The 20,652-nt window shown below is 41.4% G+C and overlaps 1 protein-coding gene across 3 annotated transcripts in view; it reads right to left on the bottom strand.

Moving 5' to 3' along the window:
• Nucleotides 1-7,060: 7,060 nt before the first annotated feature.
• Nucleotides 7,061-20,652, bottom strand: part of SERINC4 (serine incorporator 4) — a 35,102-nt gene continuing 21,510 nt past the window's right edge. The window contains exons 10-12 of one of the 3 annotated variants that reach the window (XM_075207839.1): nt 20,441-20,486; nt 15,594-15,750; nt 7,061-8,534 (exon numbers count right to left, since the gene is read on the bottom strand). In XM_075207839.1, the coding sequence (XP_075063940.1) occupies nt 8,315-8,534; nt 15,594-15,750; nt 20,441-20,486 (423 nt within the window). In that variant the 3' untranslated portion in view covers nt 7,061-8,314. The remainder of the gene's footprint in view (nt 8,535-15,593; nt 15,751-20,440; nt 20,487-20,652) is intronic. The other 2 variants (XM_075207840.1, XM_075207841.1) reach the window with 2 other exon arrangements.

Here is a 20,652-nt window from a genome sequence, read left to right as displayed (position 1 = left end):
GTTTCACAGAAACCTTCATATCAAAGCCCAGACATCCTTCCTGTCTCCCTTCCATTTGCAACATTATGACGGTGCCCTCATCACAAACCCTGTTATCATGTACAAAATTACACTGGTCAATGCCTTCCACAAGATCAGCAAACTCTTCTCCTGAAATATCCTGTGCTGCTGTTGTTACTGCGTGCCGACCGCATGTTACACAAGGATATGCAAATTGAGTAAAAAAAATAAAAAATGTATATGATTTAAATGCACCTTCAGAAGATTTAATACAGTGGTGGATTTAGATATGGAAGGGTTTCTTAAGACATCCCCAAACGTACATGTAAAATTGCAGTATGACAGGTGTTAGTGTCTCCTACACACAAAGTATCTCTGTGTTAGTTCTTAGTGAATTGATAGGCTGCATTTCCATGAATTTTGGTTTAGGCTGCAAATTGCACTGCTCTACTGTGTACAGACAGCAGGTGAAATTGAACATTGTATGTAATACTGGCCACTTGCAGTCTGATCCTGTCTCTCAGTCTGAGCACAGAGTAACAGGATCCTTTTCCAATGTGGTCACACATGTGGGTGGCCAGATAGAACACATGCAGATGCTCAGACTGAACACCTGGATCGCATGGAACCAGTTACTACAATTGGCAGGCAACCAGTACACATGCTTTTAGGTGTTATCTGACAGCAAGATTTTTGGAAACATCTGAAATTTATACCATTCATTTGTTGGGCGCCATGCTCGAAGTCGCACAATGTGCTATTTACCATACTGCTCTTGTACTCTTTTCTCAGCTATTTTAGGCTCAGATAGTAGGAGTATTGGCAGGAATGTGAACAGAAAAAGTATACTTATGATGAAAACTTAAATGAAATATTAGTTGTGATAAACTTCCAAACATATATATTTGTTAATGTTGTGAGCAGTTCTTTAGTATAAATTTAATTAGAAAATACAAGTTTTATTTCTACACTAATTGGGTAACATTACCCTCATGCACATACCATCAAAGGTCTCTGACATTAATTCGGGGCCAGTGAATATAAATATTGTCTATGAGTATTTATGAGTTTATAACTAAATGACCACTCAACCCAAAAAGGAATTAAGCTGATTCAGGTGTGTTTTGTGAAATTCCAGTCAGACTTTCTTGTGTGTCTCTCTCTCTCAGCACCGAGTCCCTTCTGGATCTTCTACCATAAAACCTCCGTCCGTTGAGTTGGTGGTAATGGTGTAATTCATACCTTGTGTCTGAAGTAGAGATGCTCACTGACCCCCGTGTTTTGGTTTTGGATCTGGATTACCGTCGTGTTTTGGTTTTGGTTTTGCCAAACCGCCCTTGTGTGTTTCGGTTTTGTTTGGTTTTGCAATCTTGTTTAAAAATCAATGTTTTTGGGCATAAAATAACTTAATTTAGTGCTCCACCTGTTTCTTGGATAAGTAATGTAATTGTAAAGCTAATAAATTATGAAAAAAACAGTTTAATTCCTGGTAGGCCGTCATCAATTCTACACACAAACCACATTGTCTTCCTCTCCATCTATGCATATTGGCAATGCAGCCATCGTCTTTGGGTGTATATTACACCCTACACTAAATATCTAAAGAAATGGACAAAGGCAGTTTGATTTCTGTCTCCATAGGCCGCCCTCCACTTGTAGAAAATACAAAAAAATTCAGCCGTTATAGACTGTACAATATTAATTGAAATGGACAAAGCCAGTTTGGGGTCAGTCTGTGTATGACACCCTATCCTTAATGAGAAATTGCCAAAACAGCAGCCTTTCAAGACGGTACGTGATATAGAAATGGCCCAAGTCCCTTTCCTCTTTGGGGGTAGATTGCAACCTACACTTAAATAGTTTTAAAAAGATGTTATCGTCATCATCTGGAGCTTCATCCTCACTCTCATCAGTGTGTACGTCATCATCACAGACTATCAATTCATCGCAGCTTGAATCCGCCATTAGAGAACAGTCAGTGCTTGGATGTCTTTGATGGTGAAGGCCTTCCTCGTGAAAGAGGTAGTTCATTTTTATAAACATCATCTTCTCCACATTTTTGGGAAGTAACCTCCTACGGCGATCACTGACTAGGTTCCCGGCTGTGCTGAATACTCGTTCAGAGTACACACTGGAGGGTGGGCAGCTCAGGTATTGCAAAGCAAGTTTGTACATGGGTTTCCAAATGGCCTGCTTTTCTTCCCAGTAAGGAAAGGTACTGTCTGACATTTCCATATCAATTACCTCTTGAAAATAATCCTCCACCATCCTTTGCATGTTAATACTCGCATTGGATGGAGTTATGGGCAAGGTCACACATTTTTTTAGAAAAATCCTTCAAACCAGCCCAGATGTTAAATTGTTCTGGTCTGCCCCCTGCGTCTTCCCTGCTTCTTTTTTGAAAATGTAATTTTTTACGAGCAGCAGCTGCTTAAGAAACTGAAGGACACGTCGTCAAGCCAAGGCCCAGTTCAGCGGACAACTTGCTAAGCAATAGCTCCTTGCAAAAGTTCACATCTCGCTCATTTTGAAGCAAAGACTTAATGTAGGTCTTAAGCCCTTGGATCAAGCACGGTGGCCAAAATGTACTGATCCGAGTTCAAGATCTTAATAACTCGAGGATCATTGTAAAGCGAATTAAGTACTTGATCTACAAGGCCAACATACTTTGTGGAATTGCTTGCTTTCATCTCCTCCTTCAGTTTCTCAAGCTGCTTTTCCAATAGTCTAATTAAAGGAATGACTTGGCTCAAACTAGCAGAATCTGCACTTACTTCACACGTCACAACTTCAAATGGTTCCAGCACCTTGCACAGCACTGAAAGGATTCCCCACTGTGCAAGAGTGAAATACATCCCTCCTCCTTTCCCGATGTCATGGCTTGTGCAATACGCTTGGATGTCGTTGCGCTGTTTCTCCATCCTCTGAAGCATGTACAGGGTGGAATTCCACTTAGTTACCACCTCTTGCTTAGGTTGGTGGCAGGGCAAGTTAAACTGTTCTTGCAGCTGCTGCAATCTCCTACATGCTGTGGCAGAATTCCTTAAATGGCCTGAAATTTTACGGGCCACCGAAAGCATCTCCTGCACCTCACGGTTATTTCTTGGGAAGCTCTGCACCACCAAGTTGATGGTGTGAGCAAAACAGGGAATGTGATGGAATTCACCCACCTGTAATGCTCGCACTATATTGTTGGCGTTATCAGAAATGACGTATCCTGGGGACAGTCCAAGTGGTATAAGCCATGTATCAATCCCATCTCTTAGTTTGCGTAACAAATTGTCAGCTGTATGCCTGTTAGTAAAGCCGGTGATAAAAAGAGTGGCCTGCCTGTGACAAATGTTACGTAGTGGTGTATAGGCTGCTGCTGTTCCTGCTGGTGAAGGTGAATGACCAACCCAGTGGGCTGTCACAGTCATATAGTCTTTGGTTTGACCACTTCCACTTGTCCACATATCTGTGGTTAAGTGGACAGTGGGCAGAATGGCATTTTTCAGCGCAATCTCTACATTTGTACACACTTTTTGGTATAGTTGTGGAATTGCTTTACGGGAAAAATGGTGTCGCGATGGAATTATGAAACGCGGACACAAAACCTCAATTAACTGTGAAAAATCAGCTGCGTTTATTGTGGATATTGGACGCAGATCTAACACTAACATGGCGTCTGTGATTCGCTTGGCGACTGGATGACTGCTGTCATATTTGCTTCCCCTAGCAAATGATTGTTTCACAGTTAATTGTTGAAATGTAAGACTGCTCTTTTTCTTGGCCTTCCTCTGGGCTAAAGATTCACCCCCAGCAGCAGCAACAGCAGTAGCAGTGGGACTAACGCTTTCTTCAGAGGAATCAATTATAGTGCAGGAGTCATCCAGCCTTATTAAGTGGGATGCAGGGCTAACTCCGAGGGCTACTGAGGATATTGATGAGGATGGTGCTATGGGTGTATTTTGTAGCCGTCGGGATGTCGGTGACCGAAGGGTCCTAGCTGATGATGGAGTGCTTGTAACATTTTTGGAAGAACTTTCAGCTTTTCCCAACACTTTATCACGTGCCAGAACTGCTGCCACTGGTGCAGGACTTACACAAACAACCTCATCCTCATCAACATCCTCATTAGCGCCCTCGTCGCCTACACAAATCTCCCCCTCATCCTCTTCTAATTCTAAAGTGGTATCCTCAATTTGTGTATCACCGGCTACACTCGGGCTGCTCAGGCACACATCAGCAGAACTGCTGAAAGGGCCCTTCTTTATGGGTACACTAACAGAATGCTCACGATTAGACATAACACTGGTGGATGGACAGGGATTGTTGTCATTTCTGATTCAGAGCATACATTATCCTCTAATGCTTTACTGTTTTCTTGCAGCTCAGCTTTCACGCGTAACAGTAGTTGTGCAGCACTTTTAGACTCCAAATTACTTGGTCTTGCTTGGTCACGAGTGACCGTACAAGAAGAAGGCTCAGTAACATTTTTTGATCTGCCACTAATAGAGAAAGGCGAAGGCCTCCTTCTTTCTTTGCCACTACGTGTGTAGAATGGCATGTTGGCAATTTGGTTTTTATCGGCAGTTAACTTTTCCTCAGTTACACTTCTTTCTTGCTTCAACACGGTAATTTTTTTTTAGGTTTGTGTTTTTTTTTCCCTGATTTAAAAAGACTATGTACTTTTACATCGGTTTTTCCAGATGACGTACTGGGAACACTACCATCAGGACTGGTGCCAGAACCTGCTTGCTGTTTCTGCTCATATGTGGACTGCTTTGAATCCATTTTATTGAGCCCAAACCACTTGGGGAATATGGGGCTTGTAGTGCTAAAAATTGTATTAGATAGATACTGCTGACAAATATGACTTTTACAGCCAGAAAACGTAGTGTAAAATACTGGGGAATATGGGACACCCCGAAGCACTTGTAGTGCAAAAATTTTTAAAAATAGGCCTCCTCTATCCTCCTCTCTTCCTGCTCTAACAATTGCTAATAGAATTTGAATTAATAATAGAATTGAATAGATTAGAAATGAAAGAATAATACAAAGAATAAGGTGTACAATTATTGCTCTGTCCCTGCTCTAATACAGCCTGTGACCTAACCCTGTTCTCTCCCTATGTCAAATGGAGATGGATTGCCGTGGAGGCTGGTATTTATGCTTTTCAAATCTCGCGAGAACCGAACTCAGAAATACGAATACGTCACGATGACGTTTTGCCTCGATTTCGATACTGAACGGGCGGGAGAGTACCAAGCCTGCTCGGCTTGGTACTCGCATAGGCAAAGTTTGGGTGGGTTCGGATCTCGGGGAACCGAGCCCGCCCATCTCTACTTATATTAAAGAAACCTACCTCATTTTTTAGAGGAGATTGCACCTTTAACTAGACTATCACTCTAATTGTTATAAAGTGTTTTTATTAATATACTGTACTTATGATGTACAAAAATAAGGGGAGTAGTTTTTAACATCATAAAGGATGCTGGTAGCACAAACTACAGAACAATTAATAACAGGCGGTTTCCCTATCTCGCTTTTTCTATATACAGCTGCCTGAATACAGTGCTGTCATGTAATATTGATTTCAAACTGAACTATAAACTTGCATTGCATAGAGATATAATTTACTTTGTTGGGCACTATAGGATTAAATCTCTGTAAGTCACCAGGACTGCATGCATGTGCTAGAAGATGGCATGTACTCACCACAGACCGGGTATAAGCCTGCTACTGGCCCATTACAGGAGCCATGTGGTAGTATATAGAGACAGTGAGAGAGAGACAAGCGAAAGAGGATTGTAACCAGTTCCAAAAAGGGGTACAATAGAGACCAGTTGAATAGACAGGAGGATAACGCAGGAGGAGGAATATATATAATAATAAAGATAGATTATGTAAGAAATAAATGCATAAAATTAGAACATAGTAATAACAAGAGGAAGTGGTTTGATAAAACGTTAAAGGGGGGGTAATTAAGGAACAATTAATATTTAGTGACAAACCTGGAACAAAGGGAGCCATAAATGGGAAAGGCACCAGGAAAAGGCAGTGAGTATTAGACCAAGAGGGAGAACAGGGAGTACAGCATAGTGTCAGGAGTAAAGATCCAAGCAGGGAGAACCAGCAATGGTAGCAAGAGTTCCATCACCTGAGCAATCAGCATGGACCCCAGCTACCACTGGTCCATCAGCCAAAGTACAGACTACTGACCTCACCACAACTCTACAGGGACAAGTCTACTAGTACCAGGCTCCACCGAGTTCTCAACGCAGAATCCTACAGGACAGCTAAGTGGTAACCCCTTCAGACTCAAACACTATATTTACAAACACAAAGTAACAACGACGTCTTGGCCATGTGAATTAGCTCTAAATAGTGCTCAACTACTTACTAAGTAAAAGTGGACAGAAAGAGAGACTGATACTTAGTAACAAGAACTTATAGAACCTATTTGAACTAGAGAATGCTAAGTAATATAAAACTTTTGTGTCTCTAGATACATTTTAGACCCAAAAAGACCTAAGGTCTCCACAAGTAAACCAACAGAAATAAATAGGTTATTATTGTGTATTTATTAGTGAAAGTATTCTGTGTACGACTTACTTTTAAAACATCCAATTATTATATATATATGATACATTTAAGGATATTTATATAAGAACATAGAAAGTAATATAGAGATATCTCTTTTTGGAATAACTTCTTACTTTAGGACTGTTGTACAAATTGATTCCCTGTGATTGTCCCTACATTTATCCTTTCAAAATTCCTTTCCTTAACCTCACTAATAAAGAACATTCCTTAAAAACTGTCTAATTATTGCAGTCTTCTTCTAGTCGGGGTCTCTGTGTGCCAGAGTTGGTGATATTCTCTCAGTAGACAGTCAAGGAGCAGTCACCTTTGACCACCCTCCAAGAAGAGCACCACAATCTTTATATAAGAAACTGTTGGCGAAGATACCAAATCAGTATGTTCCATTAGACCACAATTCATGAAATAAACAATTTATTTTTTTTAGGCAATTTTATAAAGAGATATGTAAATATCTTTTGTTTTAAAAGGCTACAACAGTATTTTATTTACGGAGTAGGGATTTTTGGTTATTGTTAGCCCAGCACATCCTAATTTCACTGGTAATTCTATATAAACTCATCCAGAACACACTGGCTATAAATAATGGATACTGATTCTCCTGCTATACAAAGCTGGACTGCTCTAATGTAATCTCAGTGCAGATCCAGCCTGACCTTGCAAGTCAATGTAAATCCCTCCCAGAATTTAAGCATGGGGATTTTATGGGACACTTCAGGTAGCTTTGGCGCAGTAATCCCATTATGTATAGATGAGAGCAGAGGTATGCAGACTGCACAGTTTGTACGCAAGTCCTATTGTGCTGCCTGTAGGCGTCAGCTCTAGATGGCTTGGTCTCAGGATATTTTCTCTGTAAAACTTGTTTGGCATTTCAGCCAGAAAAGAATAAAGCTTTGGACAAGCTAGTATAGTTAATAGCTTGCAGCCATTCACAGAAATCAAACTTACAACAAGCACACAGGACAGTCTTACAAAAACAACTTTTGTGAGCAAGCGTCATTCACTTCTACAGCATTCAGTGTCTTTTGCAAGGGTCAATGCAAGAATGTCAGTTCATTAGAGATTTTCCACAGTGATGTTTAACCTATTGAGCTTTGAGGGGACCCAGAATGCACTGCTCATAGACTGGTCCTACCAGCACTGTATTGTTACATATACCTCGCACAGTCGGTAATACTGTCCAATAATCACTAGCTGGTGGTGTGCATGGATAGGGTGGTAGGCCATTACTGACCGTCATGGATTTGTAAAATATTAACATGGCACAAGATGTCCTTCCTTGAAACCATGGGGGAAAAGTTATGGAAACACATTAGTCCTTTACCCAGCTAAAGAATGAAGCTGTACAATTAGTACTGGTTAAGGTGACAATTCCATACTCCTACATGGAACCACTGCCGCATTTAAATGTCATAGGAAAAAGAATGTAGAACAGTTATATAGAATGTAATATTGAATATTGGGTTGGCTTGTAGGGCATGTGACTCACAGAATAGTTTTTAAGAACTTATCCATGAGGTCCAGGTATGTGTTCGTGTTTAAGCCCCCTACCATAACCAAATGAAGGCTGTTTTCTTTATACGTACTCTGATTTTTGTGTACTGAGCAACATAAGGTATTCACACTGGATCCTCTGTGTAAATCTGCTAGTTCTTGCACTGGTCTCAGAAGCCCATAGCAAGTCATATCACACTGTCTTTGCCTCAGAAAAGGACAATGGAACAACATATTATTTAGAAACAGAAACAGTCACTCTGCGGAATTGTCTCCGTCTCAATATTTGTTGTGATGGGTGGTTCCTGTGGTTTTGATAATTTCCAGAAAGGCATGTTGGTGCCAAAAGTATCCACAAATAGAGGAGAACACAAGTCCAACAGGATGCCACTTTGATCCAAAATGTGGGCCAGCTGCCATGGGTGAATATGGTCTCCAGGGATGAATTTTCATAGCTATAAAAGGCAAAATATTGCATGAGAACACATGACCTTCAAACATTAGTCACAGTGATACTTAAACATTACTTAAGTGTTTTGTTTAACAGCACTGACGTGTTCACACAGCCAGCCGTCAATGTTGAGTGTGACCTAATTAACAAGCTCTGTGCAGTACTTATAAATAAATAGCTTCACACCCTTTGGCTAATATGAGGTTGGTTACTATAGATTTTCTGTTACTAGCTCGAAAATTCACAACGAGTAACAGGACACAGGTGGAAGAAATCATTCCACCCTCCAGATAAATAATGAAACTGGGATGTGGCCAGCTTCATGCGTTTCTCTTTCTATTCAGTGCTTGGAAGATATAATAGCTGATGATTATAGATTATATATGTATACACGCCATGCGTGCGTGCATTTTCTGAGTCACACTATTTAGCATGACGAAAATCCTCCATGTTTAAAGAGGACATTTTACTATGCAAAAGTCCTCAATAAATTCTGAAATGTAAGTCATATAAAATGCCCAAACCAGAATTACTATGCATGTTAGGCTATGTAAAACTCAGCTGCAGGAATACAACTTCAAGATGTTGAATCAAATGTATTGTTGTTGTATGACCCTACCAACCTTAAAACAGTTCCATTTGTTGGCCCAATCGACTCATCAAGAAATTAAGGGCGCAATCAAAGAATATTTTGAATTAAATACTTCAGAGGAAATAGCCCCAGGCATTATATGGGAAGTCCATAAGGCTACCATTCGAGGTAGATTGATAAGTAAAACTTCGGCAGCTAGAAAATTATCATCTCAAGAAATTCTCTCCTTTGAGACCAAAGTAACCTCCCTTCTTGATCAACATAAACTTCACCCATCCACTACATTACTCACACAAATTTCTGCAGTAAGAGGTCAGTTAAATGCAATTCTTTCTCGTAGAGCAGCAAATACTCTCAAAAAATTAAATCAGCAATATTACGAAAAGGCTGACAAAGCTGACTCTATGCTCGCTAACAAACTGCGGCAGAAAAAATTTCGAGGACAGATTACAAAACTCAAAAAATCTCCTAACTCGCAGCCTATGTATGACCCGGTGCAAATCGCTCAAGAATTCCACGATTATTACAAAGCTTTATACAATCTCCCCGAGACCTCAGCCTCTGTCGAATCTCTTGATACAGAAATTACATCTTTTCTGTCATCTCTGTCACTACCACATCTCTCAGACACTGATATTGAACGCGGATATCACCCACATAGAAACAATTTCAGCGATAAAAATGATGAAATCATCATCGGCCCCAGGCCCCGATGGATTCACGGCACAATATTACAAGAAATTTGCCATAGACCTTGCCCCACATATGACAGATTTCTTTAACAACATGGGTTCACCTTTTAATGAGGCGACGACCTTGGCCACTATCGTTGTTATACCAAAACCAGATAAAGATCCTACCTCCTGTCCCAGTTATAGGCCTATATCCTTATTAAACGTGGACCTCGAGATCTATGCCAAAATTTTAGCTAACCGCTTGAACACCCTTCTCCCCTCCCTGATCCACCCAGATCAGGTCGGATTTATACCAGGCCGCCAAGCTATAGACAACACCAGACGGGCTATTGACCTCATACATTCTATTCATTCTGGTAAATCACCATCACTAATCATGGCACTTGATGCCGAAAAAGCGTTTGATCGCATCTCTTGAACCTTTATGTCTAGGGTTTTGGGGTCAATGGGTTTCTCTGGTAAGTTTTTAGACGGCCTATTAGCTTTGTATCAGTCTCCCAGAGCAACGGTAGTGGCCAACGGAGTCGCCTCTTCCCCATTTTCAATTTCTGATGGGACGCGGCAGGGATGCCCACTTTCCCCTTTAATCTTTGCCCTGTTAATTGAACCCTTAGCAGCAAAAATCCGATCTAACGGGGCGATACACGGAGTTAAAACAGGGAAATCCGAACATAAAATATCATTATATACTGACGATGTTCTTTTGACTCTCTCGGATCCCGCTGTTTCTCTTCCCCCCCCTTCTCGCAGACATCAAAACCTACAGTTACATCTCTGGATACAAAATCAATCCTCAAAAAACAGAAACTCTGGATTTCTATCTCACAGATAGCATGAAATCTTCTCTCACTCAACAATTCCCCTTCAAATGGCACCAAAAAAAGATAAAATATTTAGGCGTCTACATAACTAAACAATATAGTCAGCTTTTCCAAGCTAACTATCCTAAACTACTATCCCAAATTGATTTAGAAACCTGGAGTAAAAACCTCATATCTTGGATAGGGCGAATCAATTCAGTAAAAATTAACATTTTGCCCAGGTTATTATATCTTTTTCAAGCCCTTCCCATACGCATCCCCCCTTATGTATTCAAATTTGTGCAACATTATACTTCACAATTCATATGGGGTAGAAAACGTCCAAGAGTTCGGCTCCTTGTCCTGCAAAGGTCGACGCGGGAGGGCGGTTTGGGAGTCCCCAATTTTAAAAACTATTTCTTAGCAGCGCAACTTGCCCAATGTATTTTATGGAACTCCCCAGGCTCCTCCAGAGTTTGGGTCTCGATCGAAACCGAAAGCTTAGGTATTTCCTCCGCCTCCTCTCTCCTGTGGCTCCCTCGCACTAAACGTCCTCGGTCCGCTCTTTATCACCCAATTGTAATGCATTCGCTCTCTCTCTGGGACCGAGCAAACTCAAAGTTTAATCTCGCCCCGGCTCCTAGTCCAATTGTTCCTCTTTTTGATAACCCAGATTTTCCACCGGGTCGTATAGTTTCGTCCTTTGAATTTTGGAAAAGGAACGATGTTTACTATCTTAATAATATCACTACAAAGCTTCATTTCCCTCATTCGAAGACATAAAAACCAAATTCAATATTCCCAACACTTTTTTTTTTCAATACCTGCAACTAAGAAATTTTCATTCCACCACTAAATCATCTTTAAGAATCAGGCCGTTGACCTCATTCGAGTCACTTTTCCTCCGGCGATCTTCTACCAATGGCCTTATATCTCGGCTATATGGAGAGCTGAGAGTCCCTGACTCAGACACCCAAGATTCCCATGAGCGAGCCTGGGAGGAGGATCTGGGTGGTGCTTTGGATGGGGAAGATTGGGATGAAATAAAAGCCAACACGACCTCTAGTTCAATCTGTGTGAAGCTGAAAGAAAATGCCTATAAGCTTCTTTATCGATGGTACTTGGTCCTGACCAGATTACAAAAAATCTTTCCGGACTCATCTAGCTCATGTTGGAAAGGTTGTTCGTCGGAAGGGTCCTTCCTCCATATTTGGTGGCAATGCCCCAAGCTTGCCCCATTCTGGTTGGAACTACGGAACTTTGCGTCTCAGATTCTACAGATTGACATCCCAATTTCTCCCAGGTTTTTCCTTCTCCCACTTGGGATTCCATCCGCAACTAAACATCAAACAAAAATGTTCCGCCACATAGTTTCTGCAGCACTGTGTCAAATTGCCACTAATTGGAAACAACCCTCCGCACCTACTATGCAGACAATTATTAATAGAGTTTGGCACTCATACAAAATGGAGTTTATGACATGCATACTGCGCAACACCTCTAAATCATTCAACAAAGTCTGGGAGCCGTGGGTGTCATTTTTTCAAATCCAAATTCCTTTTGCTTTATGACTCCTCTAAAACATTCCACTTGATATCCCCCCTCAACCTGAAGATCCAAATACCATGCTTGAAGAGGCCACCTGTTCCCACTTCAGCTTCTTGAGCATCTTCGGAAGCATAGAATCAGAGAGCATAAGTAGACCAGGTGAAACCACCACGGAATCACCATAGCATTCACGAATCCTGCGGATTTTGCGCAGAATATGGGGACCTTGAAGTTCAGACAGAACGCTATGAGATCTATGTCTGGGCAACCCCAACGCTAACTAGAAGGTATGTGGAACATGGCGTTCCTCTGACAACATGATCCTGGATGTTTCTTTCATGGCCGTTGCGCTGCGGGAGCCCCCTGGTAGTTCATGTATGCTATTGCTGTTGCATTATCTGACTGGATTCTTAGTGGCTTGCCCCGCAGAAAGTAATGTGTCTAGACAAGCACGTTGTAAACCGCCCATAGCTCCAGCACATTAATGGGGAGTAGTGCCTCCTGGGGGTATCACAGACCCTGGAACCAGAGAGCAGAGATAACTCCTCCCCATTCTAACAAGCTGACGTCCGTGGTCACTAGCATCCACTCCCACATCTGGAAAGAGCGACCTGCAGAGAGGTGCGATCTGTTCAGCCACCAGGTAAGAGACTGGCGCACAGATGTGGACAGCATGATCATCTGTTTGTCCAGATGAAGATGGGACTTCAACCATTTACGCAGGAGTTCCCACTGGAACGTCCGCGAGTGAAACTGTGCAAAAGGCACCGCCTCAGATACTAAGACCATAGAGCCCAACAATTTCATGTATCAAAGGAGAAAGACTTCTTGCCTCATCAGTAGGTCCCTGGTCTTGGATTGGACTGAGCAGACTGTCCTCTGGAAGGAATACCCTCTGGCATTTGGTGTCGAAATCGAGACCCAAAAAGGGCATCCTCTGGGCTGGTATCAAGCAGGATTCCGGCAGGTTGATAATCCAGCTGTGTGCTTCGAGGAAGGACGTCGTAATTTGTGTGTGGCGGGACAATGTTTGGAAGGATGGTGACTTCAACAGTATGTTGTCCAGGTACGACACATCTGTGACTTCCTGCGAGTGTAGAAGGCCTACCATGACCGCAAATCGGAGTAGGCACTGATGCCCCTGCCAAATGGGAATATGCAGGTATGTGTCCTTGATGTCCAAAGAACCCAGGAACTATCCCGGTTCCATGTCCGCAATAACCAACCTGAGAGATTCCATCCTGAAACCCAGGATTTGCAACTGTTGATTGATGGTTTTTAATTTGAGGATGGGCCTTCAGGAGCCATCTGGTTTTGGAACTAGAAAGAAATTGGAGTTAAACCCCAACTCTCTTTACAGTGGAGGGACTGGAGAAATTACCACAGAATTCAACAGATTTTGTATTACCACTTGAAGTGCTCTGCGCTGGAGCCCGCACCCTGGAAGCCCTGTGGTGAAAAAAACATCAGTGAGGGAAATGGAGCAGATCTATGACATAGCCACGAGTGACAAACCCCCAAACTCAACAGTCAGGGGATGATTCCAGTCAATTGTCCTGAAAGCACAATAGACGAGCTCACACTACATTCCCATGGCTGGGAGTCTTGTCATGCTGAAACCGACTCTGACGGCAGACTTAGCTAACCTGTGGCACTCCAGGTGTTGTGAAACTACAAGCCTCAGCATGCTTTGCCAATATATAGCAGCTTATTCCTGGAAGGGTATGCTGGGACTTGTAGTTTCACAACACCTGGAGTGCCACAGGTTAGCCAAGCCTGACAAGGGTTTCCTTGTCTTTAAGACCCACAGCCCCAATGGAACCCTCCTCTCGAGGGAGCAGCCTGACCTCTTTCAGGTGATCCCTGAGATCTGCTAAAGGAGATGAAAGCAACGAAACCTGGGATATTTTGGTCTAGCCTGGGTAACCAGTAAAAAGGGGCTTTTGCCACCTGTAGCCTCCTGGATGAGTTGGTCTAACCGTGCTTCAAAAAGGGATATCCCATCAAAGGGTAATGCCTCCAAAGCTCTCTTGAAATCCGCGTTCGCGGACCAAGACCAAGACCGAAGCCACAGGGAGCACCTGGCAACTCTTATGTCTTTAAGATATAAATAATCAGTATTTTAGTAGAATGAAGAAAACCTGAAATAAATTAACATAAATATGTATTTGTCGTGATGGACTGCACAGTAATTTCCTAAACCAAACTGAAGATTCACTCAGTCAGAGAATCAACAAAGTATTTCATCAAAGACAGCGCATGCCTGGATGTGTCAGCCTTAATCTTTGCTGTCTCAGAGATACAACATATCTTAAATTATTCCTATCATTTTACTGAGGTATTGAATAAAAGTTATGTTTTAATAATTGAGATGTGGATATATTGCTGCATCCTTATTTTGCTCGAAATGACAGTGAATATTTATGGTGTTTTTACCATGTTATTAAATAAGCCAATGATCGATATATATGAAAACTGACGCACAGGAAAGAGATGCTGTGACCCAACGCTACCAATCAGATTCCAACTGGCATTATTCTAGTACACTTTATGACATGAAAACAAGCATCTAATCGGTTGCTACGGGTAACAGCATCTTCTTCTGTGTGTATGTTTTCATTACTGTCCCTGTATATATTTTAAAATAAACATATATGTTCAAAGTCCAGTTTCTCATGAAGCACTTCAATGATTTCACTGCTTCCTATTCAACATTCTACTAACCATTCATTCTGCCAATAAGATGGCTCAATTGTTTGTAGGTGAAAAGTGCCGATTTGAGCCTCATAGCCTTATACTAATCTTATTCTCAGCATTGTTTCACCTAGGTATCTCAAGATGCATTTAAACTCTACCATTGTGCAGCTCTCATCCTGTCTTCTGGGATCAGGAACAGACTTGATTCAGGTAATAAATCAAAGGAGTACATTGTGGTTATTACATGTACCATAATTATCACACACCTCATGCAAGATCCCAATCTATATTATTTTGGTCGCTGGAAACATTACGAACTAACAATGTGCAAGTGTTGTGCCAAAGTGTGCTTTGATTTAAAAAAAATAGAGGAGGAAAAAGAGTAGAATTACAACTCCTGCCAGCCAAGATAGTGGAGGATTGGTGTTGTAATACAACAAAGATTGGCTATACTGACTCCTGGTATTTCACCACTGACATTCCTGGATGGCTGCCAAGCCATTACCAACAAAGCAATACATGGCATTAAGAGACTTATTATAAGACAAGTTGCTGCACTTGCTCAATCCACATATAACAAGGGAATGTCTATATGCAGGATAACTGAAAGTATAAGGGCTCTCCCGGACTCTCTCTAAGCACGCTGTAAATCACAGTGAGTTATTTCGCAGCAGGCCCCTTGTGCAGCCCAGCTGGAGGACTAAGCACCTGGGAATGTGCGGAATGCGCACCTGAACCAGTTGGTGAGCGTCATCATCACATAGAGGGAGGCGAGCACAAACACAAAGTGGAAGAAGGAATAACTGTAGATCACACGCTCACGCTCATCGTGTATCACTGTCTGTCCACCGCTGGTATCCACATCTTCCTCACAACTCCGCTCTCCTACTAGACAAGAGATTAACAGTAACGCCATGTCTCATTCATAGAGCATTATGGAGGAAAAATCACATTGACACAGCATGACCTTAAATTGTACCTGTTGTCTACATGCTTGTAATATTCATCCTATCAAGTCACTAGGAACTAGTGACATCACTGAGACACCCACAATATGCTTCATGTCTCAGTCCTGGTGCCCAGCAAATTGATAGGTTGCTTTTTTTCATAAATATTGGTTCAACTCACAAAATGGCTGCCACCACTCTGTGTAGGTGACAGGTAAAGGACCCGTAAACTTAAAATACATGAGGACCTATATAAATGAGCGATGATATTCACACATATATATGTAAATAATTCAGAAGCTGAACATATTTGAGATTAGGGTATGAAGGGAGATATCCTCCTACACACAGCAATCTTCCTGTCAGTAATCCCATTAAATGCTGCATTTAGCCTCTACGCATCCTGAAATGGAAGATAACAGATAACTATAACTTAGCTGCACAGCAAATGTAAACACAATAAACGGTAATTTATTCTTTATGTGCACCCACATTCCCATTTTTGGAACTGTCCTTTGCTTACTTTGGCAGGACTGTGGGTCCAGATTAAATTGTGCATAGTGAAAAGTGTAAAAAACGTTATTACAAAGTCCAGTTGGCAACCTATTTAGAACCAACCCCTTCATTCATTTTAACTTTTCAGTTCTTTCCTAAAAGTCTGTTCTGTTTAGCCTAACTGTTGTCTCAATATCTCTTAACTACTTAGAGTGATACAGAGTCTTTACAACGTGTCATGTGTCTAATGTATATTAGAATATTTTACTATACCAATCTCTCAAAACCTAGGAGGGTTGAGGACTTGCTCGCTTATCCACAGCGCTCCTAGACACCTGCTTTACCTTCTTCTTCCTCTCTCAAACTGCCCCATCTACTCCTTCTGTCCCCCCTCCCTCTAGAATGTAAGCTCTCACGGGTATGGTCTTCTCTATGTGTCTTTTGGTCCTGTCTGTATGTCCCTGTTACATTGCACGCTATATGTGACATGTTGCATTGTGCTAGTTACTATGTTAGTACTGTGTATGTTGCTGCAATCGTTATGCTAGCATTATTGTACTTATGTATTATTACTGTACGTGTTTGTTGGTACTGATATACCCTTGGTAAACGGCGCTGTGGAATCTGTGGCGCCTTATAAATGATGAGGATGATGATGGTAGGAAAGCACTTTTCCATATAAAGGGTACCAGGAATCTGCAAAAAGCATCCCATTGAGAGTATAGTCTGGGGTGATTTTCTGATATGAAAGGTGATGGATCTTTGTCATAGCAATTACCTAGAAAATCTAATTCAATAGTAATTTTAGCAAGTTCATGGTTATCTCATGAAAGTTACTCCTCGTATAAGCAAATACCTAGTTTCCACCATCCCCGAGGATGTGTAATAAAACAAGTCTTTTGCAGAGGGAAAGATGCATCCTCTATATCCCTAGAATCTCATTAAAATATGGTGTCAACTCATTTTTGCATGTGGCCATGAAACGAGCACCAGGGCACCTCACCTAGGCCTCCTTCAGTTATTGACGCCCACATCCAACTAGCTCCTCCCATGAACACAATGTTTTACACATCCACAGATGCAGTCCCTTTAACATGCTAACTCCATGTCTGATAAGCTAAATCAGATGCAATCACTCAAAAATGGCACATTCGTAAATGACCTTATAAAGAGGATGGAAACTCCTGGCTGCATCACAATATTTATTGCATTGGGCCAGGGTAGCAGTGGGGAGTCCTGGCAAAGTAGGGCTTCCCATACCTGTATGTGAGTGTCACACCTTTACTACTCTCTTCAGATATGGAAATTTTATATATAAGCAGTGCGCCTTCCTTTCCCTAGTGAAGTAAGCAGTATGGGGCCTAGATGACGCGTTCTGGAGTAAATGGCATCATCATGGTGGAGGATGTGGAAGGGGTATGGTGACATAATTACCTTATCACGTTTCCCCCCTCTCAAGTACCTGACCCACAGAGCTCCTCTCCGCACCACCAAGAACCACCTTCACTCCTGATTGTTGAGCTGAAACTCCAGTATGCCAAACCCACCTAACAAGGCATGCTGGCAGTTGCAGTACAACAGCAGTAGCAGGCATGAAAAACTGGAGTTTAGGTCCACAGCCCAGACACTTCTATGTGGACCCCAGCCTGTCTCAAATTACCTGTTTTGGGGACCATTAAATATTAAACAGACAGGTTACTAGTACTGATAAGATATTCCAGTGACACATCAACACGAGAAGAGAACTAAACAGAGCCTGTACTCTTTAATATTATATATAAGTAACTGAATAAACTTGTGTTGTACTGTTTTATGGTTTTATTCAGCACTGATATTAAAAATGTATCACTTCTTTATTTTTATTTTTAAACAAAGCAAGTAATATAACAAAGTGTTTGCACTACAGCAAAGGTACAATTGCTGGTAGTGCTGCAATGGCCTAACCACTTATTTTGTGATTGCTCAATGTTACCATACATGTGCACTTCAAAAAGGATAAAAAGTGAATTTCACAATGCATAATGAGACTGCACCAATTCAGACTCCTGGGAACAGAGACTTCTGTCACTAAAGTAGTTAGGGATAGTATATTTCGACTGTAAGCTTCACTAAGACGGGGGCGGATATGAATGATTAAACATTCTCTGTAAAGCTGCATAATATACTGCCACTTTATAAATAAAGATTAATAATAATAACAATAGTATTATCAGGCACACATGGGTCAATCCTGACATCAGGTGACATGTTTTCGCATTTCGAACAAAACACTTTAAAATTTGATGAGAAAGCTGTAAAAACAATTATTATATATAAAAAAATAATAATGTATGTCTAGTCCCAACAAAATCAAAAGGTTGTTATGCTCCAGGAAAAAATATTAAACAGATTAATAATTGACTCTGCACCAACAGCAGCTGGCAAAATATGTTCAGAGCTATTGTTCAACAACAACTATGCAGGCACAGAGAGGCATTTACTAGGCAGACCCGCAACGCATTAGACCTGCAAATGACATTGGGACATCACAAAGCTACACTTACAGGGCTGTGCACACAAATATACAGTACACGTGTGGATTTGCAAATCAAGAGGCCTTTATAGACTGTGTAAAGGATGGCCATAAGCAGGGAGATACGCATTTCTAACTACTACAGGCTGGGCTAATACTTCCATCAACATACCCAAGATCCACAAAAGAGATTCTGTTTTATGGCATTAGGTATGTAAATGAGGGAATGGGCTGGAGAGTTCTTATTTCTGAATGTATGACAGACTTTACTTTGCCAGGAGGTCTTTGTGCACTCACAAGTAGACTTGCAAAATCAACTATTAAACAGCCATGTAAGCTGAGACTTTAACCAGAAAAAAAAAAAATTACATCAAGGCATAGGTAAAATGGAATATGCAGAAATAGGTGCAAGTGCACCAATGTAAAGCAGTACATCTCAGCCTTGTGGCTAAGATCAGGTGTAGATGCCTACAGTATGTACGCATTGGGGCTTAAATGTAACCCCTGTAGGTGATGGGACATCACCTGATCCTCTGGCCATTAAGCTGGTTGCCTGAAGTCCAAAGTGTTATGTGCCCCCTGCGACCGGAGCAGGAGGTGCCCAAAAATGCACTAGTGATGGAGCAGCTACGTGCACAGTTCTTATATCTCCAGGGAGTCCTTGCAACTATTGGTCTGGAGGCAGGTAGAAGTGCCCCATGGTATTGCAGTACTACTTACACTTTAACAATAATAGGTAATAAATAATAGGTAAATATGGGAAGGAATTCAAAAATATGATGACACAACAAGCAGTATCATTCTGCAGGACAGTCATGGTTATGTATGGTCCTCTCCTACAGACCCGTAGTTCTATCTGCTACATGACAGTTCACAGAAGTCATGGCATCCAATAAACAGACAGACAGGTGCTTCATACAGTGACTGTGCACTGACGGTTATCTGTGAGCAGCACTGACAGCATAATGTGCTAAAAAGACCCCGAAAATATATAACCCCCACTATATACAGTACATCTATACTCTGGAGAGTTTCTAACATATACTTGTTTTACTGCAGAGTTTCCATCTTTGAGAGTCCTGGAGTATGGGGTCCATCTGGGCCCTACCAGTATATCACATTCCTGACATCACTGGCATTGAGCAAATCGAGAGAATGCTGACATGGGCCTGGTGATGTGCAGTGGTAGGGGCTTGATACAAGTAGAGGACATAGTGCCATTGGTTCATATTGAACTAATAAGCCTCTTTCTCGTGAAGAATGGTTCAGCCCACAGAATGGCGGTCTCCATTCTGTATAGACAACTTTACAATTAATTAGGTCTTCACATACGGGCTGCCCCTACAATATAAAATGACCCACGAATGCTAATAATTATGAATACAGCAAATGGTTGCCGGATACTCTTTGTATTAGTTGCAGATGACAAACATCAGTTTATTTCAACATCATCATCACCATTTATATAACACCACCTTTTGGGAGTAGTACCCTGTAGATAATACTAAACCACAACAATAGCAAACTTTAATAATTTGAATCACAGGTCAGAACGACTTGTCTATTAAAAAAGAATATTTAGGTGTTAAAGTCTACAGAACACAGACATTCAACATTATATTACCTCCTTCATCATCCTCTTCTGGACAACAGAAGCAGCAAGATGCTTTCTAGAAAAAAAGATGTACAAAGTAAAAAAACGTTATTGACGAACAGGAGATCTGGAATACATAAAATGTTCTTGCTGCACACTGTAATCTCTCACATTACAGACTGTGTAACCAATCTCAGATATGACTACACCACAGTGCACGGTGTATCACTGTTCTCTTACTG

Source organism: Mixophyes fleayi, chromosome 4 (assembly GCF_038048845.1).
Source record: "Mixophyes fleayi isolate aMixFle1 chromosome 4, aMixFle1.hap1, whole genome shotgun sequence".
NCBI lineage: Eukaryota > Metazoa > Chordata > Amphibia > Anura > Limnodynastidae > Mixophyes > Mixophyes fleayi.
The sequence above is the reverse complement of the archived record's forward strand: the minus strand, read 5'-3'. Positions and strand labels throughout refer to the sequence as shown.